The sequence below is a fragment of the Eretmochelys imbricata genome, chromosome 9 (assembly GCF_965152235.1).
Source record: "Eretmochelys imbricata isolate rEreImb1 chromosome 9, rEreImb1.hap1, whole genome shotgun sequence".
In the NCBI taxonomy this organism is placed as follows: domain Eukaryota; kingdom Metazoa; phylum Chordata; order Testudines; family Cheloniidae; genus Eretmochelys; species Eretmochelys imbricata.
In genome coordinates, this window is record NC_135580.1 from 96,201,010 (window position 1) to 96,225,122 (window position 24,113).

Below are 24,113 nucleotides of genomic sequence, written 5' to 3' on the forward strand. Positions count from 1 at the left end.
TTAACCACTTGTTTTATCTTTTATCCACTTGGTGTACTTTGATACTCTGGTGTAGATACCATATTTGCCCTTCAGTGCACACTCTTCCCCCCAGCTGGTTATTCCAGTTAGAAACCAGGTACCTTCTATTTCTGAAGTATGAGGGCCCCCGCTGTCCCCTTCACATGTATCTTTAGCCTCTGAATGGTAACCCGCACAGAACATATTATGTAAGATAGAAAACGTGCTGCTTTTCATGCATGTTGCACGGTCAACAAATGGGACTTTCAGAACCTGTAGGACTGTGGCCACCCTTCCCCGGAACAGCTGGCTCCCCCAGCCACTCACGGTGCCAGTTCCATACTTGAGGAGGCTGTTGGTGAATTCCCTGCTGGCAATGCAAATGGGGGTGACGTAGCTGTTGAACTCCAGCGGGGTCCCAAGCTCTAACAGTGCTATGTCATTCTCATGCTTGTTTTTGCTGGCATTATAGGTGTGATGCGTAAGGATTTTCACCACTTGGCTATACTGCTCGGTACCGTCACTGACTTCCGTGTTGTGTTCACCTGGTGAAAGAAATGTCAAGCTGTTTACAATTACAAGCAACCTGTGGGTGACTAAATACACTCTCAGCGTTAGGAACTACATGCAACTGATACGTCTAGTGTCACTAAGGATCAGCTGGGAGCCAAAATGTCATAAGTTCAAATCCCACACTGGGAATTGGCTCAGACCCTTGCTGATAGTGCGCCGCACTACAAGGAGATATTAGATGTGCCGTCTGTTGGATGAGACAAGGTTCACTCTGCCTGCCGCTGTATAATCTCTTTGTTGCTGTGTGTTTGTGCCAATGCAATCTATTAACAGATCTGACTAAGGCCCTGATCCTGCAAAGGGAGACATAGGCAAAAACTTGCCAGCTGCAGAACTGAGGCCAAAGTGTGTGATTATTTCCTCAGCTAGGGCCTGATCCTGCCCCCTTTTGAAATTGACTTCATTGGAAGCAGGATCAGTGTCTGCCCTACAAGGAGTAGGAAACCAAATACCAGTGATAGCTCATGAGTAGTTTCCTTATGCTATGTGACAGAGTCCAGTGCTGCAGGAGCAGGTTATGAGCTATGTCCCTTACGGTGCAAATGCAACCCATTGATGAGTGTGTGCTATGGGCTCCCCGCTGTGCCAACCCAGGGAGAAGATGAATTGCTACAGTCCCCAAATCCAGAGTCTTGGCTCTTTACTTCAAGCTGCAGCAGTTCATACTTTTAGCTCTAGAGGTGCCTGATGCAATGACCACCCTCTTGAGGTGACAGACCAGGGACAACATGAGCTGCTATGGTTGTCCGAGTTAATGCTCTATAGCTGAGGGCTCTAACAACTCATATCCTTTGCGGAGCAACACAGAGGGGAACCTGCAACACACACACCAGTGGGTTACACATACATCAAGTTTAGCTGACTACGTTGAATGATGCATCGGCCCAGAGACAGTGGCTGCCCAGCTAAAGATCCAATAGTACTGTGTTTAAAAAAACAACCAACCAACCAACCCACCCAAACAGTTGAGGCTAACCCTGGCCTCGTAGCCCAAACATTTCCTTTGAAAATAGGTGGTGGTGATCAAAGTTTTGCAGTGTTTGGGATAACAGAAGTTGGGCGATTCTTTGCAGAGTTGTAAGGGGGAGTGTTGTCCTGGGATATTACAAAGTCTCTGGAACCAAGAATATTATCTTTTAAAACAGATCCCTTACTAGCAAACAATACTTCAGACCAACAGCAACCTGCAAACATTCTGTATCTTTGCCAGAAGGACCGCAACCCCATAGAGTGAGATGCAGGTAGTTGTTGCCAGCAACTGGAATATTAGGCCCTACAAAGCAAGTAGATACAAAGTCTCTGTTCCAAAGCCAATCTTTCCCAGCTCCGGCAGATCCCCCTCCCGCAGCTTCCTACACTTTCCTCTGCTGAGGATAAACATCAGCAGCAGGGAGTTTGCTGTTTAGGGCTATTGCAGCTGATTTGTTGGCAGGCTATTCCCTTCCTTAAAAGATTTTTCTAGACAAAAAGGGGGAATTTGTCAAGACTTCAGGTGTTTTGAGTCTGCACAGCATTAAGATTTGTCTGGCGGCAGTCAGAGAAGTCCTTTCCCACCCAAAGGAAAGTCTACCTGCCCAAGTAGCTTGCTAACTAGCTCTGCAAGGAAACCAGCAGCAGAATCACTCCCCCCTCCCCCCTGCTCTGACCAACATCCTAAATCTGCAGGTAACTAGGATGGGATGGAGGGGAATCCTGAGCCCTGATCAACAGCTTGTCACAAACAACCCGCTTCTCTTTATTTGTGGCCCAAAGTGGGTCGGGCATGTTTTGCCTCTGCCTCAATCTTCCTAGGAGCTTCGCTGCAATCTGCAGGATCTGAGCTGGCCTGTCAAGCGTAGTCACAGTGCTTCTGGTTTTAATGGTGTACTGGCTTCCTGCTGAACGTGCAGAGAGAGCCTGAAGTCCTATCATCAGTTAGCTGTCTGCGTTCATGTGAATGTTATCTGACGAGGGCCACTATGGCAGCTTTGCTCACTACACTGCTCCTGGGCCACGCTCCGTGTGTGTGTGTTTTCAGTGCATTAGGATATGAGAGATAAATGAAGGAGTAGGGATTTCTTTTCAGATGACATTACTAAACTGTAAAAATAAGACACACATGGGGGAGACTTTGAGGGGGTTTTTTTCTTATTGGTATTGCCGCATAATTGTTGGGGGACAGGCTAAACATATGCCCTATATGGAATTTGTGGGGGTAATTTTAATGCCTTTATTTTTGTTTGCTAAATATTTCAAGTGGGGGGCGCTATTGTGCTACAACTAAAGCTAGGTGTTTGGCATGGATGGAGGGGCAAGTGCGATATGCATGATGTTTGGCATATATTCCAAAGTCACTGTGAAAACCGGCAACCCCCGATCTTTCCCCCTCTTTCCTTGGTGCCTGTCCATCAAATCTACTCTAGTAAAACCCAGCTGTGCTGCCGAACAATCCTCCTGTATCCCAATCGGAGGGGTGTGAAATTTCTGTGATGAAACTAGAAATGGATGAACTTGCTACAAAATGCAAACCCAGAAACAGACCCATTTCCAAGCGAAAAAAAGGGCCCTTCTAGCGTGAAGCGTTTCCGCTGTATAAAGAGCGGAAGTTGTGTACTCGCAGTTTAACAGATATGCTCTATCACCCTTTTGAACTTTCATGGAGGCAAAACTGGTTGAAAGTAAATGGTAGAAAATGTGGCGCTCAACCTTCTGTAGACCCTGATCCTGTGCAGGCCCAGACGCACCCTGTACTGGTATGGAGTTCTGCTGAAATCAGTCCCAGGGGTCCACCCAGGCAGAATCAAGGGCCAAGAGAGCAAAAGTAAGTGGTGGATCAAAATCCAATAAGTGCCTTGAGCCATTCTCATTGATGGGACTTGTGCTCCTTAGTCTCTTAAGCCTTTTTGACAATCCCACTCTTAATGTCTGAGTTGGTCCAATTTAAGTGACAGTTATAAATATACCCAGATCACCTAACTTTTATTCTGGGTGTGTTGCACGTTTCAATTGAATCTGTTGTTATTGGCGGCTGCTACTAACTAGATTTGTGTCCCATGTGCTCAGCAATTATAATATGAAATACACACTTCATAAACAACTTGAGGAAACTGACTTGTGTCACACCTGTGAACCATCAGCTTTTTACCCTTGCCTTAGTTACGGGGCCCTGCGTTGAATTATCTTCAGATTTCCCACAGGCAATCAATAAAAGCTGGGGGGGGGGAGGGCGATGGGAACAGGGGGTTGAGATCGGAAATAGCATTGGTAAAGATGCAATGAAGTCATTTTGTGGATGTGTCAGTTTTGGCTTCCTGGCGCCTGTCTACACCTCACAGGGACGTTGTTGTGCATGGAAGTTCAGTTCTCTACTTCAGTCCATAGTTTCTACTTTTTACAGAATTTCAGTCTTACAGGATCCATTTCTGCTTCTGCTGATCCCTTAATTAAGTCTCAGATCCGTGTGACGTTTTGGGTGAACCGTTATTTTTATGAAAGCTTAAAGCCTGACAAGAATGGAACCAGAAATGCAGTTTTTAGCCACAAGCGAGACACTAGTTGGTCCATGTATTTGGAGCTGTGCGGCACACTGCCACCGATAGTCCCATATTAGGGAAAGCCAGAGATGCTCTTATAAGCAGAGCCCCGCAAATCTGCGGATATCCGCTTTATAGCCACAAACGAGGATATCTGCGGAGCACTTTTGCGGCTCGGATGTGGATCTATTTATAAGGTATTTCACGTTTTGTGTCAGCTAAGGCTTCTGAGGGGAGACTGCTCCTTGTCATATTCTGAGTGGTGGTTTTATGGATTTTTGCTCCACTAAACAGAGACCCATAAACTCCTCCCTTTTAGGCTCTTGTTGTTGGGAGCCATGATCCTGGAGACAATATTAAAGCCATCTGAACTTACCTCTTCTAATTTACTATGGGCCAGATTTTCAGTTGGTGTAAGCTGGTATAGCTCCACTGAAGTCAGTTGACTTTTTAATGGAGCTAAGCCAATTTATACTAGCTAAGGACCTGGCCCTACATCTTTTGTTTTCTACAGTCAGTGGACACCTTAAAGCCCGCTACATTACAACTCTAGCGGTACCATGGCACAGTTGTCTGGCCTGGAGAGAGGCATCCATGTTCTAATACAGTTTGTATGTACAGCTGGAGTGGGATAATGTGACTATCAGGCTGTAACACAAACCTTGTTCCCTACCTGCCAAAAAACCATGTTGTCCCATCAACGTAACAAACCCACCCCCCTGGAACATGGGTGTCAGGCACAGGTCTAGTGGCATAACTAGACTTGTGTGTGGGGTGGATCTTAGGGGAAGCTTTGCCATGATAAACATGTTCATAAACTGGATAGCACCAATTTTATTTAGCATACCTAACTGAATATCCACTAATGCATTCAGACCTCCTTTTGCTTACCTGCCACAACAGTAATCTGTGCGCCAGGCACAATGCAGTGCGCTGCTGTTACGATCCATTTTTCATTGACAATAGACCCCCCGCAGAATCCTACTCCATTACTGTTCTGTAAATGAACCTACGGAAAGAGAAATCCAAGCCTTGGGTGCCACACGAACCAGTAATGAAGGGAAATCAAACATCATAGGTATATTAAGGGAGTGGACAAGGGGTAAGGAACAGCCACTGCTAAGTGGTACATGCAAAATTGACACTGTGAAAGCAACTACCCACTTTTCCTCATGCAAGAAGGCAATTTCTGATGAGTTCCTGAGTGTCCTTCCTCCCTTCTTGAGGTATTCCTGTCCAGTCCTGCTGGTTTGACCACATTTCACAAGACAACCTTATCAATGGCTAAATATCATCTCCCATTCCTCCTCTGGCTAGGTCATGACAAGGGGAAACCAATCTGACACAACATGAAGTTCAACTCGTCATTCCAGACAGACTCGTGAACAGGTTATATTGGACACTGGTGAGAATAGTGGCAATGGACCAGATCCTCTGCTATATTAAGACACTAAGTGCTGCTCCTGTGGTAGCCAGGGGATACAGGCCTACATGTTTTACATTCCAAAACTTAATTTCAAATTAAATATGCAAATTTACTAGGCACAATTAATTTAGAAGAGGGATTTCCCAACCATGTTCCTTAAATACCACATGATTGCTACTAGATATCAGCTTCCTCCTGTAAGTGTACCTGCTGCCTCTTTAGCTCTGAGAAGCAGAATTTTAAGCATGAGAGATCAATACTCATAACTAAGAGACGCAAGCCTACATACTACAAGAGGTTTGCACCAAACAGGATCTGCTCTGCAATTAAAGATCAATACTTTGTACCTCGCAGCTCTCTGTTAATAAAGCACAGTATCTATTTGTACAGATGAAAGATAAGTGCCCCTGTTATTCCAACCATGTTTTATTTTGGCAAGAGAGAACTCTAAGTAATTCAGTTGTAGACTTGAAGGTACCTGGCCACCGGAGGGCAGCTATAGATTGAAAATTACAACACTAACCCAGCTACTTAAATATCAGGCTGCGAAAGTATCAACATAATTTTAAAAAAGTATTTGCTACTGATTTGAGATGTGGCCCAAGCTAATCTCCAGATCCAACTGTTTCCAAGATCTGAGACAGTTTAGATGAAGGTCTGAATTCTGTGTCTTGGGCCCATGTCCATTAGCAATGTCTTAGATTTCAAGTGACGTTAAAGGCCTTCTCTAACATTAATCAGGCTGTTTGTGCCCGTCCACCACAGAACTTACAGCACCATAAATTCTTGCCCAGAGCTGGTATAGTGGTGCATGTTGTTAGTAGTTCTGGGCTATCTTTTCCCTGTGTCCTTGTCTGTCTCAGGTAGACTGGCCTGGGTGTAGGGTTTTCTGCCTGAAGTTATCCATTGCAGCTACTAGAAGCCTCTCGTTCAGCTGTCAGGAGGGCTGCCTTTCTTGTGCTCTCCAGCTATCTTCCTGCATGGGGTGATTTGTTCACTCTTTAGAAACCATTCCTCAACAAGAACTCTGCACAGAAACATGTAGGGGTGGTGGAGAGAAGAGAATATGGACCAGAGAAAGCATGGGGGGGTGGGAAGAAGTGGAGGAGAGAGACAAAGGGGGAGAAAAATAGGTGGATCCAGAAGGTGACTCCACACGTGAGAGTGTGGGGAAGAATGCCCCAAGGAGAATGGAAAGGGGACACAGAAGCGGGAGATAGCTTGGAAAAAACCCAAATGGAGTACTGGGCCACTCAAACACACTGCAGGAGGCAGCAGAGCTTCTGACCATTGCCAACTCTTACACGGTAGCAGGTCTACTAGCTACTTCCCCATATGATGGGGATACAAACTGGAAACGGGGAGGCACCCATGTTTAGGGCAGCAGGAGAGTTGCGTGGCTTGGTAAAGGCCTCTCAAGAGTTGGCTAAGCATTGGAATTTGAAGGGGTTTTTCCAGTCTTGTGTGGTTTCCCCTTCACTCTTTTTAAATGTGTATCCTACCATCGTGTCTCCTATATATGATTTTATGTCAATTGAGATGAGTCATTGTATAGTGGTGTATCATCACCATGCAACATATGGAGCCAGAGAACGCAGGGCTTTGAGCATCTCGGGGCTGGTAGTCCGAGCAAGACTGCAAGCTTTGTCATTCCTGGAGACGATGGATCTCTTTTTTCCCCTGATGCACCTAAATGTTGATTTTTGATGTCAATTTTGGGGCCCTGACGTCTGTCAGTTTTGGAGTCATAGAAGAACCTAGCGTCAACTTGTGTGTGACCATCTATGTTCACATAAACACAACTGTTTTGCTGTCATCCTTAAGATGTAAGGCAAACGGTCACTTCTGCCAGCTGCTGACCTTCTAACTTAACCCCCTTTCGCTTCTTGGCTTCTTCAGCAAAGCTCTCTCTGCCTCTTACTGAGCTCCCTTTTCACTACTCGGCTTCCTAGAAACACCTGCTGAAGAATGTCATTTTCCCTCTGTTTGAGACAGGATTGAAATACCTCCACTTGATCTGTCTGAGTGAAAATTTTATATCCCAGTTTGTGCAGCATCTATTCATTGGTCTTACAATCCCCATTACCAGCCGTGCTGGGGCTCAAGTTATTAAAAGATTGTCCCTCATACTAATTTTATTAGTTCACTGTTTAACTTTCTCAGCCATCGCTGGATACATCCACCTCATCTAAGCCAGGATAACTGTGGAAGACTTTGAAATAGGTTCCATTTAGTAACAATTTCTTCTGCACCTCTCTTCTGCTGCTCCTCGTTTTTACAACTGCTTACATAGCAGTCGATGGGTGGAGTTTTATTTGCATTTCCCTGCTCCAGACATCACAATATCTCTGTTTTATTACATCCCTGTTGGTTTGGATGGAGATGGCTGTGATGTCACAATATCCGTTTGTGACTTCAGGTGAGGAATGAGCAGATGGAGTAGACGAGACTCCTTCAAATATATATAGGACCAGTTTTCCTGTTTATGTAAATTATCATAGCTTCATTGAAGCCAGTGGAAGTACACTGACTTACATCCGCTGAGGCTCTGGCCCAATCTGTGTACTCATATAGGTGTTCCATGGTAAGAGTGTGAGCAAGGAACATAGCAATTATTTATATGATGCCATATGTGTGCCTGGCACTTGCCAGGCAAAATGAAGTCCCTGACCCAAATCTAAGACCTAATCTTGCAAGTGTTGGCAGACCCTTCTGGAGCCCCCTCAAATCAGTGGGTTTCTGCCTGGGTGCAGAAGTCTGCCCACATGGGTCCATCTGCAGGATCAGAACCTTTAACTGTAAATTCTGATTCATTCAGTGAGCTGTGGCTCACGAAAGCTCATGCTCAAATAAATTGGTTAGTCTCTAAGGTGCCACAAGTACTCCTTTACTTTTTGCAAATATCATGAAAAGCAGCCCACAGTTTAGTCTGAAGTATTAAAACCTGGCTCTCTCCTTTCTTCACTGTGAAGTTGTGTCCCAAAATGTCAACATGTCCCCATAAGTTTTGCTTGATCACAGAAGTCTTCCCCTTCGACTGCTTGCAGTGAAGTGCTTGGTGCGCTCATGTACTATTCTGCCAGCAGCCAAATCTGGTTGGATTGTCCTGTTTGGACAAAGATGCAGTCACTCTGTCTCCTAGCATGTTGCCAATATGGCTCTGAACTGGGCAAAGTATGTTGCTACAGCATAGATAATGTACATGGGCCAAAAGACTCTGAGATTTTAAGTGCATCAAAGAATATACAGGAGAAATGCTGCTGTGTACAAAATGACATGAGAGCAATCAAGTTTAGCAGGATAACAAACAGGAACAGAACATCCAGTACCTGCCAAGGAACTTCACCTTTCCTGCTTTCCACTCCACCAACGACTCGTGTAACTTGCTTAATGATGGGTGTGATTTGAGTGGTGTTGTCTGTTGCTTCGTCATGATCATCGGTAGAATTGTAGTTCCACTTGTCAAAGGTATTCATGGCCCGGGTGTACTTGCTTTTGGCTTCGGGAGCTGTAATCCTCCCACATGGAAATGGCACTGTGAAAAGAATGTACAGATTCATAAAGCAGCACTTCAGCTGGCCATGCATCATATTAAGTGTTATTACCAATGAAGTGGCAAAACTGGAGATAAATGTTTCACACATCTCACCGGCAGGATGATAAAGGAGCTCTAGGGGAGTGGGCTGATTCAAGTGGTTCATGTTTATGTTTGAATTAATTGATGGTGATGTAAGTAGCTCTAATAGTCAAATAAACACAACAATAAACTCCATCCGAAGGTCAGGAATAGGAGCTCCAAGCGATAAGCCTTTGGTAGTGCAAGCACAAAGCTTTCCCAGGTTTTAGAAATCAATTTTGAGGACTTTAAAAAGGAAAAACCAACAACCCTGTGTGTATGTGCACATGTGGATACGATTAACTCAGGTCTTTATTCAGCATGGTACTGGCATATGCCTAACTTTAGGATCAGAATATTTCAATTGACCTAAGGGGGTCTACTTACATGGTTAAAGTTAGTATGTGCTCACGTATCTGGCTGAATAAGGGCCTCACATGGCATAACTCTGCTGTAATGTAAAAAGGCTAATGTAGTGTCCATCTTTAAAAAAGGGAAGAAGGAGGATCCTGGGAACTATAGGCCAGTCAGCCTCACCTCAGTCCCTGGAAAAATCATGGAGCAGGTCCTCAAGGAATCAATTCTGAAGCACTTAGAGGAGAGGAAAGTGATCAGGAACAGTCAGCATGGATTCACCAAGGGCAAGTCATGCCTGACTAATCTAATTGCCTTCTATGATGAGATAACTGGCTCTGTGGATGAAGGGAAAGCAGTGGACGTGTTGTTCCTTGACTTTAGCAAAGCTTTTAACATGGTCTCTCACAGTATTCTTGCCAGCAAGTTAAAGAAGTATGGGCTGGATGAATGCACTATAAGGTGGGCAGAAAGTTGTCTAGATTGTCGGGCTCAACGGGTAGTGATCAATGGCTCCATGTCTAGTTGGCAGCCGGTATCAAGCGGAGTGCCCCAAGGGTCGGTCCTGGGGCCGGTTTTGTTCAATATCTTCATAAATGATCTGGAGGATGGTGTGGATTGCACCCTCAGCAAGTTTGCAGATGACACTAAACTGGGAGAAGAGGTAAATATGCTGGAGGGTAGGGATAGGATACAGAGGGACCTAGACAAACTGGAGGATTGGGCCAAAAGAAATCTGATGAAGTTCAACAAGGACAAGTGCAGAGTCCTGCATTTAGGACGGAAAAATCCAATGCACCACTACAGACTAGGGACCGAATGGCTCGGCAGTAGTTCTGCAGAAAAGGACCTAGGGGTTACAGTGGACGAGAAGCTGGATATGAGTCAACAGTGTGCCCTTGTTGCCAAGAAGGCCAATTGCATTTTGGGATGTATAAGTAGGGGCATTGCCAGCAGATCGAGGGATGTGATCATTCCCCTCTATTTGACATTGGTGAGGCCTCATCTGGAGTACTGTGTCCAGTTTTGGGCCCCACACTACAAGAAGGATGTGAAGAAATTGGAGGGAATCCAGCGAAGGGCAACAAAAATGATTAGGGGACTGGAACACATGAGTTATGAGGAGAGGCTGAGGGAACTGGGATTGTTCAGTCTGCGGAAGAGAAGAATGAGGGGGGATTTGATAGCTGCTTTCAGCTACCTGAAAGGGGGTTCCAAAGAGGATGGATCTAGACTGTTCTCAGTGGTAGCTGATGACAGAACAAGGAGTAATGGTCTCAAGTTGCAGTGGGGGGGGTTTAGGTTGGATATTAGGAAAAACTTTTTCACTAGGAGGGTGGTGAAACACTGGAATGCGTTACCTAGGGAGGTGGTGGAATCTCCTTCCTTAGATATTTTTAAGGTCAGGCTTGACAAAGCCCTGGCTGGGATGATTTAGTTGGGGATTGGTCCTGCTTTGAGCAGGGGGTTGGACTAGATGACCTCCTGAGGTCCCTTCCAACCCTGATTATTCTATGATTCTATGTACAGCCTAAGTCCTTGCCACCTAACCAGCAGTTTTAGTAAGAGACTTCTAGGGGCTTGGAGTTGTGTTGCATGGAAAGGATGTCACAGGATGGGATCAGAAATGAGAGGTTCAGGGTGTGTGAGTACCGGGGGGGGGCTCCAGGCTGGGGCTAAGAGTTTCAGACTGCAGTGGGGAGCAGGTGGCTCTGGGCTGGGGCGGGGGGTTGGGGTGTGGGGTGTGTGTGAGGGGTTTGGGCTGGGGGTGCAGACTCGGGTGGTGCTGGGGATGAGGAGTTTGGGTGTCAGAGAGTTCTCGGGGCTGGGGCCAAGGGGTTTGGAGGGCAGTAGGGGGATCAGGGCTGGGGTAGGGGGTTGGCGCGCTGGGGGTGAGGGCTCTAAGGTGGGGCTGGGGATGAGGGGTTTAGGATGCAGAAGGGGGCTCTGGTATTGAGGGGTTTGGAGGGCAGGCGGGGGATCAGGGTTGGGGTCAGGGGTGAAGGCGCCAGGAGGCACTTATCTCAAGCAGCTCCCGGAAGCAGCGGCATGTCCCTCCTCTGGCTCCTATGCAGAGGCACAGCCAGGCAGCTCTGTGAGCTGCCCTAGTCCGCAGGCACCACCCCCGCAGCTCTCACTGGCTGTGGTTCCTGGCCAATGGGAGCTGTGGAGCTGGTGCTTGGGGCGTGGGCAGCGTACAGAGCCGCTTGGCTGCCCCTACACATAGAAGCCGGAGGGGGGACATGTTGCTGCTTCCGGGAATCATGCAGAACCACAGCAGGCAGGGAGCCTGCCTTAGCCACGCTGCACTGCCGACCGGACTTTTAACGGCCCGGTCAGCGGTGTTGACCAGAGCCGCCAGGGTCCTTTTTCAACCGGCTGTTCCGGTCGAAAATCGGACACCTGACAACCCTATCCCCTGCCTGCTATGAAGCTTTCCAATGAACCCCGCCTCACAGTCCAAGACTGTGGACCATACTGTGAATGGGAAGCCTACAAGCATTTCACTTACACCACCGACCCATGGTGGTGGCCACATGCAATCATGCTTCCCAGAGATCGCCACTCTGATTCCTCTGTGTCTAGCTGGTTCTGCCTGCTCCCCCTTCCAACCCAGTCATTCCTGGAGCAATGGCAGCTTATACTCTTAACCTGGCTTACTAGCTAACTGCTAGGAGTCCTGACACCCAGCAATTGTTGCTGCCAGAGAGATGGTGGGGAATCTCAAATAGGAGGGGACATGCCTAGGGGACAATCTCTCTCTGGAGATGATCTCCACATTCTGAATAATTTTGAGAGCCTTAGTAGATGCGGGGAAGGGAGATTAATTGTGCCCTATAGTGCCAGATCCCTTCAAACCAGATGACATTGGACTCTGGTTCTACTCAGTAAAGCAGTCATGGAAATGTGACATTTCTTACCCAACAGATCTGCCCCTGTTTGTGTCAATCAAACCTGGTTACTTTTGTGATGAAAGTAATTGCTTACTACTTCTCGCTCCTGTTTGCGCTTCACTGTTCCTGTCTTCCACTCTACCAAACAATTCACATAATTCCCAGTTACAGGTTCTATTCCATCTTTTGCATCAGAGTCAGAATTCTTTTAGCAAAGTTCCTATCAGCTGTACCTGTGCAAATCAGCTTGAAAACAATAGGGCCACAGGGAAATGGCTGATTTTGTTCCGCAAAACCTCTATCACTAATAGTGATGCACAAGAAGGAAGCTGCTTATTTTCTGTGGTGTTCAGCTTGCTTCCCAAAATGATGGCTGTACTTGTGCCTGAGAGATTCATGGTAGGCACGTTGCAATAAATCAAACATATAAAAAGGTATCAGAGAGTTTGGGAAAGCCGACGGGGGGGTTCGGAACATCAGAATTAGAAACCAAGAAAATCAACTCTCCTGTTGCACATTTATAGAGAGAGATTTCTCCCACTGTGCTTGCTTATTATAACTGACATTTCTATAGCAACTAACTACAGTGCAATATAAATATAGCATGTGTCTGAGCTAGAACAGCATGGAAATTATACATGTATAGGTAAATATTTTACAATCGATGAAGGTGAGAAGACTATTAAAAAGCTGTTGATGGATTAGTAAATGCATTTTAGAGTTTTTAAAAACAAGTTTCCATTTCTAAGTACTTTAAATGCAGACCGTTAACTGTTATTTTTAAGAGCCACATCTCACTTACTTTATATGAGATCATATCTTTTATTGGATCAATTTCTCTTGGTGAAAGAGACAAGCTTTGGAGCCACATAGAGCTCTTCTTCAGCTCTGTGTAGCTCGAAAGTTTGTCTCTTTCACCAAGAGAAATTGATCCAATAAAAGATATGACCTCACACAGCTTGTCTCTCGAATATCCTGTGCCCAACATAACTGCAACCACATTGCAGACAGAGTTAACGGTTCTTTTCTATGACCACTTACTTCTCACTTACTTTATATGCACAGCTAGTAATATATCAAATTGGGGACACGTAACAAGATAAAGTTGTTTCATTATTTTTTTTAAAGTAAAGCTTCCTTCTAAAGTTGCAACCATGAAAATCCATGTATTTCCTTTTAAAGATTTTTTTTTAACCTCCTAAACAATAGATTTAGGCTGCATATTTTAGCATCAACTGCATGTCTTTTTCTTACTACCAAGTGGTGGAATAGAAATAGCACCCAAAAGCAGCACCAGCTTAGCATGTCTCCAGTGAAGACTTCTCAAATAACTTGTAGGACAACCTCCCATGACGTTCAAAGATGGGATCTAGCCCTGTTCTGTACCATCTGTAGGCTGTAGCCCATTCTGACTGGATGTAGACTTTCTCCATCCTGTCTACTGTAATCAAAAAGCCCACAGCATCCCAAATATGAAGAATGTGGGTTCAACAGTATAATAGCTCTTCCTTGAAAGAACTCATATGACATGCATGCCTGTGGGCATGAGAGAAGCTGGGCACATGGCTAGAAAGTTGGGGGGCTCCATTTAGAATGTTGTAAGGGGGTCATACTGGTCCATTGACAGGAAAAGTAGACATGACCTATAGATGGGTCTCTGGCCACCTGAAACAAGCAGTGGTCCCAATGTCTACTCTTAAGCATCCCATTCCTGCTCTGCAGAATGATGGACTTAGTGTGGCCCTATTTTTTCTATGTCTTGTTTGGGGAAGGAGTTTATGCCACCAGCTGCACGTGTGGCCCTTATCTGCAACAAAATGTCCACGGTTATTGCTAACCTGCTACACTACACATTTCATAACATGCTTTATGAAACAACCAGGCTGAGAGTTCCAAAGCCACCAAGGGGATTTAGATGCATTAATTTCAATGACACTCTGTGCCTAAATGCTCTAAGAAGCTTTTGAAATCTCATCCCAAATCTTTAAATCATTTTAGAACTTGACCTGCAGGGTCACAGGATTTTCCATCTCCATTCAGTTTATAGCCAGGTGCACAGGAGCAAACAACTTTGTGGGGTGGGTCATTGTTGCAAAAATGCTTGCATCCTCCATTCTTAGTAGCACAGGTTGAATCTGAAAGAAATTAAACCAAACCCTTAAGACACTTTAAAAGTGCAATAAATGCAAAGCATGTCACTGAGCTGTTTATTTAGGACCTAGCCCAGAAGTAATGGGTGGTTAACACTTCTCAAGATCAGGCCTTTAGACACCAGCATATAAACAACCCAAACTGTTGCATGGCAGAAGCAAATTTGCATCTTCCCTTCTTCCAATGAAAGCACTGATCAGGATGCGGTACAGACAGAAATTTGTGCCTGTTGTGTGTTAAAGGAACCGGAGTTAAAAAACCCATTTAATCTGAAAGCATGGCTAAATCCCTTCATCTTCCTTGAAAACCTCAACCATTGTATCTAACTCATGCACTTCTCCAAGGAATACATGTACAGCTTATGTGAGACCAAGAGGTTAAAGCATGGGCAGTCAATTATTTTTTGTCAAGGTCCAAATTTCTTGGCCAAGGTATAGTCAAGGTCCAGACTCCAGAGAAAATAATAATAGTAATTAATAAGTAAATAAAAAAATTTCAGGGTCAGTTCAATAACATCTGGCAGTCTGGATTTGGCCAGCGGTCCGCCTATTGACGACCCTGGGTTAAAGCCAATCTCCTCAAAACGGCAAATATCTGAGCTTTAACTGGATGAAACTGGTTGGAAAATGTATTGTGGAAAGTCATGGTGAAGTGGTAGCATCTGTGGGTCCCCTCATTTCTCTCTCTGCTGGAGAATGTTTTGGCTGGTGGACTTGGTTCTCATTGCCGATCCACTGGACCTGCGGCCTGCCCTGCACCTCCTAGCCAGCTATCAAGGAGACTGGTTTCAGAGATCTGCTTTGCAGTATGGAGAGGGAGCAGAGTCCACTAGGGCAGCCTCCTTCTGACAAACAATGACTTCAGAGAGAATGAGGCCACGCAGCATTTTGAAGCTCTCAGGGACTTGGCAGCTCCACTTGGAAGGGTTTGTACAAATATTTGGCTACAGGTCACGTGGCTTCCCCACCATGCTCCTCCTCCCCCTTTCTTCAGTTTGGATTCAGGTGACCAGATGCCAGGTCAAAGTGTGCAGTGTAAACCTTGGGCTAGAACGCTGATTTCAGATTGGCTTGAACCCAGAAACTCAAAGCAAACGTCAGTTTAAACTGCCAGGTTTTGCATCATAACTGAAGTAAAACCACAGATTACCCTTGACACAAAGCCTAAATCCTCCCTGACGGACACAAAAAGCTCACAAGCCTGAGCCCAGCTTTCGGTGAAACTAATCTTGGAGCTTATAGTGGAACCTTGTGTAATGCTGATGCCTCTGGGTGGGTCCTTGGCAGTATATCTTGTTGCACGCATCTCTGCTGTCTAAGCAAAAAGAGTCAGCCCCCAGCTTCAGCCTCTGCCACTGACCCCACACTAGGTGGTGGTCTGGATAGGAAATTGAACTAGGAAGCGTCTGGAGCTTGGGACACACTTCCTCAGCCAGGAGGAGTCTTTGTAGGACATGACAACTTGAGGTGACGTTCTGTTTCCCCTCAAGTGGAGGCTTGGCCAAGTGCAGATGGATGAGCCTGCTACAGAGGTAGCCAAGAGAGTTGAGTCTTTTAGCTCAAGTAGTATAGGCTCATGCATGAAGATCCAGAGGTCCCAGGTTCGATCCCCACTGCTGATGACCAACCCAGGGGCATTCCCGTTACACTCATATTTTGTTGTGAACATTTTTGATGCACGCTCCTCTTTGCTTTTCTCTTTCTTTCTGGAATCTCATCCTCCAGGTGTCGAAAGTGACAAGTCAATAGACTTGCTTTTAATTCTCAGTGAGTTTTCAAATAACTTCACAGTAGATTAACTTCCCTCCCACTCCTCAAGGACACATCCATTCCTGTCGTCATGCTTACGTGATTGTTTACTATTTTTACAAAGTCACTTCATTTCAATTGCTATTTTAGTCCCAGTCTCCCATCCACCAGAAGACTGCAGTGGCTTGAGACCATTTTATATTTGCTGCAAATTTAAAACACTCTTCCAGACCCGCACCTCTTCCCTGCCAGAGTAAAAACACAAGTAGAAACAGAATCTCTTCTTGGTGCTCGTTCATTACGCTGGCTATACTAGATCAGAGGATGGACAGGAACAATGAGACAGTGAGATCCTAGCTCTTTAAACCATTAGTGGTTCTATTTTCATAATCTCCTGAGCCCTTCAGGAAAGTATTTGCATTTTGTTTGTCTTTGGAATCATATTGTGTGTGTGTAGTTGATCATTGCTCATTTCAATGTGTTGAGAGCTCATTGTTAAAAAGGGCCCTGTGGGCTGTGCATGAACCAGTTGGGCAATACTCAACCCACCAGCACGGTAGCTCTGATCCTGCTCCCGCTGAAGTCAATGGGAAAACTCTAATTTGATTTCTGTGGGTTTTGAATCAGGCCCCATTCCTTTCTATCTCCCTAGAAAGTTGAATGGAACCATGGGGTGAAATCCTGGCCTCATTAAAGTCAATGGAAAAAATATCGTATTCTCTTCATTAGGCTCAGGATTTCAGCTGTGGTGTTAAATAGCCCTGACTAATATAATCCATACAGGAAGGGCTTGTAATAGGGAGAGAAAGGAGGTTCCTGATTAAATATTTGCGTTGGGAGACATGACATTACTGAGCAGGCTGTGAATCTGATTCTCATTTATAATATGTGATGGCTGCTACCTTGGCTAACACCAAGGTTGAAACCAGGGGACACCATAGCAAGAAGTAGAAGTTGCTTTAGCATGAGCTAAATAATCAGTCCTTACTAGCTGGGGTTGGGAGGGTAGCATCTCCTCTGTGGATTGGGCCCCGAAGGAGAGACCTGTAACACACTCACCAATGGGTTACACCTGCGTGTTGCGCAGTCACTTACAGCAGTGCAAAGAGGGTATAAAAACCAGCCAATCAGAATGGAAGTTATTCACATCCATTTTGCCCAGGTCTAAGTGACTATGTATGGTGCAGGGCAGCAGAGAATCTGGCCCCTTGGTACATACCTAGCTCACAGTTCCTTCCTTCGTACCCTGCCAGACACCAACACACATAGGAACCGACATCATCTGCGCAACGGGCTCCATTTTTACACGGATTTGGATTACACTGGTCTCCATCTTGGAAATGAAAACAAGATCAATTAATTAGCAGACAAGGGTATTCATCACCTTTGCTACTCAACAATGAGTGTTTCCCCCACCCTACCAGGCTCAGGATAAAGAATGTTAAGTTAAGCTTGGACCTGAAAACTTCTTTTTAAGGGAAAATTTAGATTCTGGAAAACAATTGCAAAACAAATTGACAGAGCAGCAATCCCGTGGTGACCTCTGCAGCTGCATTATGCACAAAGGCCTGATTTTGGCATCAAACCTAACCTCACTATAGTCTTTTGGTGTGTTAATTCCCCTGACTTCAGTTGTTCTCTGTCGGTTCTCACTAGTGTGAGATCAGTCTGGTCCTATTTCTGATCGAGCTTAGAAAGTTGGAGTTAGGAGGTGGATTTCCTTGAGAACATGCAGAGCCAGCTGTCTCCAAATTAGGTTTTTGTTTTTTTAAAGTTCTCATCCTTCATTGAAGAAGACTGTGGTGTGGCCACCTGGTTTTGAGCCTTTACTGTAAGACCCTGAACTTTAGGGCTCAAGCTTTTCTCCATAACTGTGAGGGCTAGAAACAGACTTCTTAAAACAAATGAAAGCTGAGATTCTCATGTTTTCCTGATGACAGGTTTCAGAGTAGCAGCCGTGTTAGTCTGTATCCGCAAAAAGAAAAGGATGCCTTGTGGCACCTTAGAGACTAACAAATTTATTTGAGCATAAGCTTTCATGAGCTACATCTGATGAAGTGAGCTGTAGCTCATGAAAGCTTATGCTCAAATAAATTTGTTAGTCTCTAAGGTGCCACAAGTCCTCCTTTTCTTTTCATGTATTCCTGTGAATCCAGGAGCTGGGGCTCTAAGGAAAACACCGATTATCAGAAAATTTGCAATAAACTCCCAGGGACTTGGCAACTGGATCAGTGATGCTGAATCTTAAGGAAATAAACTCTTAAAAGACAGAGCAAAGCCAAAAGGGAAGGGGAAGTGAAGAGTGCCCTGACACATTCATGTTACACCAGCAAATTCACCTGTTAATGCTTTTTTTTTTATCCTCTCTCTCCTTCCCCCTTGTTCCAATGCAAACACGGGGCAAAATACAACAAATTACAGAACGACCAGCTTGCAGGCCAGGGACTGGATTTTTTTCTCTCTCAGTGGAGCCCCTTATACTGCTGCAAGTCAGTGTAAAACTTTACCTCAACAACATGGTAGAGTTTTGCACCCACTTGCCACTTACACCAGTGCAGACACAAAGCACAGGGCAGCAGAGAATTAGGACTCAAATCTTGGAAACTGTCAAAAGGTTGCTTGTGTGGTGCAGAAGATGGCCTCTTACGGCCACATTCACCGCTGTGCAGAGAGTTAGGCCTATGCATCACTTAAGCTCTCAAATAGGGTTTAAGTGGTGCATAGGTCTAGAGTTTCTGCATGGGCGTGAATGTCATCCACGCAGCACGGAGACTGGTACGAGCAGCTCGTGAGCTAAACAAGTAAAACACGCACACTGATAAAAGGACAAGATAAGATTTTTTTTTTTTTGGCAGGGCTCATTAGTTTCAACCATAGAAAAACAAAATACAGTATCTCAGTTTCATGATGACTGTTTTTTCAGGGGACAATTTTAAAATGCAAATGTAACTATTTTATTGAATAGTCTGGACCGACTCATGTGAACTGTTCTTTGTGTTCAGCCAATCTACGAAGCACTTCATTTGCTGAAACATCCTTAGTTTCATATATTTAGTGTTCATTGAATGTTTTTTTGTGGGTGTGTGGGGTAGTTGAGGTTAGGGACCAAGGAGTGAAGAGACAGATTGTAAGTGTGAAGCAGAGTTGGACAGGAGATGCAAAACAACTGTTTGTGAGCATTGGTTTGAATTCCAAACAGCTATCTGCGTTGGTCACATTTATAGCTGTCTTTAATACACTGTTTCCAAGCAAACATGATGTGCTCACACACATGTTTACAGAGGGGCCATTCATAGGAAGAGCCATATTTGCATGCAAACAGGGCATTTGCTACTGGCCATTTGTTCTCAGACCTTAACGTTTCATTTTTCCATAGGAGCTGAAACATTCTACATGATTTACATGACCAATCACACATGACAAACAGCAAGTGGTCTGTGGGAACTCATACAGTGAAACTTGTTCACACAAGCTGATTGAATAAATGCAATAATGAATAAACTGATAAAAACCAATGCTGTGAATTATCTACAACCAGAACAGGGAAAAGCACTAAACTGGAGGGATGTATTATTCATTATGCCTCACTTTGACTAGCTCTACTGTAGAACATATTCCATTAAATGGGAAATATTCTTTCAATTAATACCTGTACCTCCCATTACTTATAGGCAACTACTGAAAGGTGAATACAGGATGACCTTATGGTTTTTATGTATGAATGTGGAGGAAGCAAATCTCTTACCAATATACCCTTTCCAAAACTCCATCTGCAAAACAAATAGACAATAACATGAATAATTTCTCTTGATATTTAATTTGAAAATTAAATTACAGAACTAGCATGAAGAAAAGCCCCCAAAACTTTAGGTAAAGGATCCAAATAGAAAGTTTTTAGGGTTAAAATCCTTTTCACAAAGTGGGTCAGCACAGACATAAGTGCTTATGTGAGACTCGCATGAGCATAGGTGCTATGCTGGTCCATTGCACCCTTTGGGGAAAAGAGGCTTTTTCATAGAATCATCGAATATCAGGGTTGGAAGGGACCTCAGGAGGTCATCTAGTCCAACCCCCTGCTCAAAGCAGGACCAATCCCCAATTAAATCATCCCAGCCAGGGCTTTGTCAAGCTTGACCTTAAAAACCTCTAAGGAAGGAGATTCTACCACCTGCCTAGGTAACGCATTCCAGTGTTTCACCACCCTTCTAGTGAAAAAGTTTTTCCTAATATCCAACCTAAATCTCCTCCACTGCAACTTGAGACCATTACTCCTCATTCTGTCATCTGCTACCACTGAGAACAGCCTAGATACATCCTCTTTGGAACCCCCTTTCAGGTAGTTGAAAGCAGCTGTCAAATCCCCCCTCATTCTTCTCTTCCGCAGACTAAATAATCCCAGTTCCCTGAGAATCTCTGGATTAAGTTTAGAAGTGTGAGCAACAAGGGTGATATCGTGGTGGGAGTCTGCTGTAGGCCACCAGAGCAGGGGGCTGAGATGGACGAGGCTTTCTTCAGGCAACTAACAGAAGTTACTAGATCACAGGCCCTGGTTCTCATGGAGGACTTCAATCGCCCCGATATCTGCTGGGAGAGCAATACAGCAGTACACAGACAATTATACTGCACATGCAATTTCCATGATTGTCTCCCTCCCATCTCTCCCCCAGTGAGTTCATAATGGTGGGTCTGGTGTCATTCTGCCATGACGACACTCACTGTTTTTTCCGTGTTTTCAAAGACTTCTCGCGCTTCTTCAAAACTGCATTTTTCTTCCTTACATTCTCTCTCGAGGTTCCCTGGAACAAACTCTTCCAGTCTATTTGAATTATATCTCTTCTGCCTGCGCAAAATTGAGCTTGCTTGTTCGTTTTTGATAAAAACTGCAATTAAAAAAACCCCATAGACCATAGTTACAGATGGCACATTCCCCTCAGTGTTTTAACTGTCATGTTTAAGTGCTGTGTTCTCAAACACCATGTTTTCCACTCCTGTGTTTTCACCACCTAGGTACCATGGCTATGAGCGTATTGCACAAGCATAGTAAAATTCTAGTATACCTTATTCCGGAGGGTACCTGTATACACATAACTGTGTCCACACTAGAAGCTGTAATCCTATGACTATATCAATAAAAAACCCACACCCATAACCAAAATAGTTATGCTGGTACAAAACCTTTGTGTAGACCAAGCCTGAAAATGCTTGTTGAGTTTAATTTTACCCCAGTGCAGAGGCTAAAGGCTTAAGTGAGAGGTAAGTACTGCACAAGCTTTATGCAGGCCCCCTGCAGAGGGGTGAATTTTGTCCTAGAAGAAAATCAAAAGGAGAGGATTACTATTTGTTTTCACTTTTAAAACATTGTTTACATTTTTTCCAGAACTAACACAGCTTAAAATTATTGTTCTATTTAGTCTTTGCTGAACCAGATCCCAATAACTCATCCTGTGGGGCTACCCTATGGCAGATAAATTCCCCATTGAAGACTTTATTAATGGCAGCCTTGTGTGGGCAATATTTTATCAAAGTTTCAGTGTTCCTGACTAATTTCTCCAATGTTCTAGGAACCAGTGAGCTTTGTTTCACCTCACACCGCAAGCACTGTTCTGAGTGTGAGCAGATCTGCTTATTAAAACAGAGAAACATCTTGGTCACCTACTTTACAGCCAGATTTTCAAGGCCCTTTCTTATGACTAGCAGGCTTACAGTGAAAGCCTCTCAATCAAAGCCTCTCATGGTCACTAGATGGCGCTGTCAGTTCTGCTTGGGGTTAAAGTTGGTCATTACGTTTGTGAAACAGTATTATGTAGCTTCTTGTTCATATAAGGTTTATACTATAACAAATTTCCGAGTGAATGGGAGTAAATTCCATTGGCCACTTGAGAGTTGGTGACAGAGAGAAGGGATAGCTCAGGGGTTTGAACATTGGCCTGCTAAACCCAGGGTTGTGAATTCAATCCTTGAGGAGGCCATTTAGGGATTGGGGGCAAAAAATAGGGGATTGGTCCTGCTTTCAGCAAGGGGTTGGACTAGATGATCTCCTGTGGTCCCTTCCAACCCTGATATTCTATGACTAGAAAGGGAACTTGTGAGGACTAGTAACTGCCAGACAGAATCTCTGTTTGCTTTTAGAAGGCTAGTTTCTGCTCTCACTTAGTGCCTAATTAAATGCCCCTTGAAGTCATCTGAGAAACTCGCACTGACTTCAATAAAGCCCTTACTCCAGATTTATACTTTGACCCCGTTTGAGTTCATTGGAATTACCATTCTGCACTTACCCTCTGTAACTGAAGGCAGGAATTTGGCCCTTCAGATGGAACTCTATCTGCAAGTGATTATTCTGACTGCCAACTGTTTTTATAACAGTTTAAACGACTGCAAAACAAGTCTACCATTCTGTATTCCTTGTGCTGACACTTGCTTTCAATTAGCAAAGGCAACAATGGTGCCGTGAGAATTAAAAGCTTGATCTTAATAGAACTACCTTGCCCAAAGTCTTAATGGAGTAAAACATTATATTTCCTGGAAAACAGGTCTGATAGAGACTTGTGACTATTAATAAAAATTGTCCAATGGCAATAGTTTGGTTTGTGTTTGGGGGAGGGATCAAAACTTGATTTCCTTTCTCTTCCTTGAAGTTTTGACCATTGACCAGTTCACACTTAAAATGCAAAGGTGATCACTGTCAACAGATCACCTGTAGCAGCATCCATATGAGTAAAGATGGTTCTACCACCTTACCCTTTGAAAACAATCCACCTCTTTTAGTGGTGAATGTGCTTTTGGGGCCTGCCATTTTGCATTTGACCTGTGCAAAGGGTCCAGTCCAGTGCAGTCCAAGACATGTTCAGCTCCATGGGCTCAGAGACAAAACTGATCGCAATACTGTGCTTTAGGCTCTCAGCTCTAATCAGTGAGTAAGCACACTAGAAAGAATATTTTATCTTCCCAGCTAGGACAGGCTGTCTGGTTTGAAGTGAAATAACAATATAGTACTCTGCACCGATATATAGTCCCTTCCACCCCCCACAACACAGCACAAACATGGATACAACCTCATAATCCCACCTGAGGGGGCGTGGTATCCTTCCTATGTAGGACTGGGTCCTGCTTCCACTGAGGTAAATGGTAAAACTGCCTTTGATTCCCTTAATGCAGGATCATGCCCCTGGACATGAGGAAAGCTAGGCAACAAATGGTGTGATAGTTGGTGTATCAGCCTCATTTCTATGAGAAATGTCTGCTCTTTGGCCAAACTGTTCTCTTGCACGCTCATGAGCTTAGTTTAAAATACTGCATTTGAATTCAGCCCGAATTTGGCATTTAAACAATCTTCACAGTAGCAAATCCAAGGACCATGTCATGTATTTATTGGTCGGTCTACTGGACAATTTGTTCTGGGATTCCAATACACAGTAAAAGACACAGGCGCTAACTTGTAAATATTTTTTCCTCCTATTGTTTTATTTGTATTAAAATGGCTGAATCTAGAGCAAGTCCTTGAAATGAATAGTTATAAAATAAGTATCAGAAAAGTCCCATTCTTTAAATAAAAAGCAGCAAAGCAGTTAATCTTATCACCATAAAACCCCTATTTTTTTTTATTCTTAAGAGCAAACATATTTTTAAACAGAGAACTTGTAAAATTCAGCAGTCTTACTATGTGAACTTTGTTGCTGGTAAATGATTTATTCCTTATCAGAGGACAGAAACGTAATCCGATCTATGAGAGCAACTAAAAAGCAGAGGACTTGCTAGGTTTAAAATGAACCAACCTGTACATTCGGCACTGAGAAGAGATCCCAAAAGACCAGTTATGATCATGAGAGAGGTTTTTGCCAT

At 44.3% G+C, this 24,113-nt stretch overlaps 1 protein-coding gene across 1 annotated transcript; it reads right to left on the minus strand.

Annotated features, from left to right (window-relative positions):
- Nucleotides 1-24,113, minus strand: F9 (coagulation factor IX). Its single transcript, XM_077826598.1, has 8 exons — nt 24,047-24,113; nt 20,991-21,154; nt 20,020-20,044; nt 17,494-17,607; nt 14,382-14,510; nt 8,841-9,046; nt 4,977-5,094; nt 1-545 (listed from the first exon to the last, which is right to left on the minus strand). The coding sequence occupies exons 1-8, from the start codon at nt 24,111-24,113 to the stop codon at nt 1-3; spliced, it is 1,368 nt and encodes a 455-aa protein (XP_077682724.1).

Bases quoted from the DNA above. Each gene is read 5' to 3' on its own strand.
- F9 (XM_077826598.1), bottom strand. From the start codon at position 24,113: ATGGCAAAAACCTCTCTCATGATCATAACTGGTCTTTTGGGATCTCTT. The intron at 17,608-20,019 runs GTAAGAGATTTG...TTCATTTCCAAG, and splicing joins GTTTTGGAAAGGGTATATTG to ATGGAGACCAGTGTAATCCA. The intron at 9,047-14,381 runs GTCAAGTTCTAA...TTCTTTTCACAG, and splicing joins AAAATCCTGTGACCCTGCAG to TGCCATTTCCATGTGGGAGG.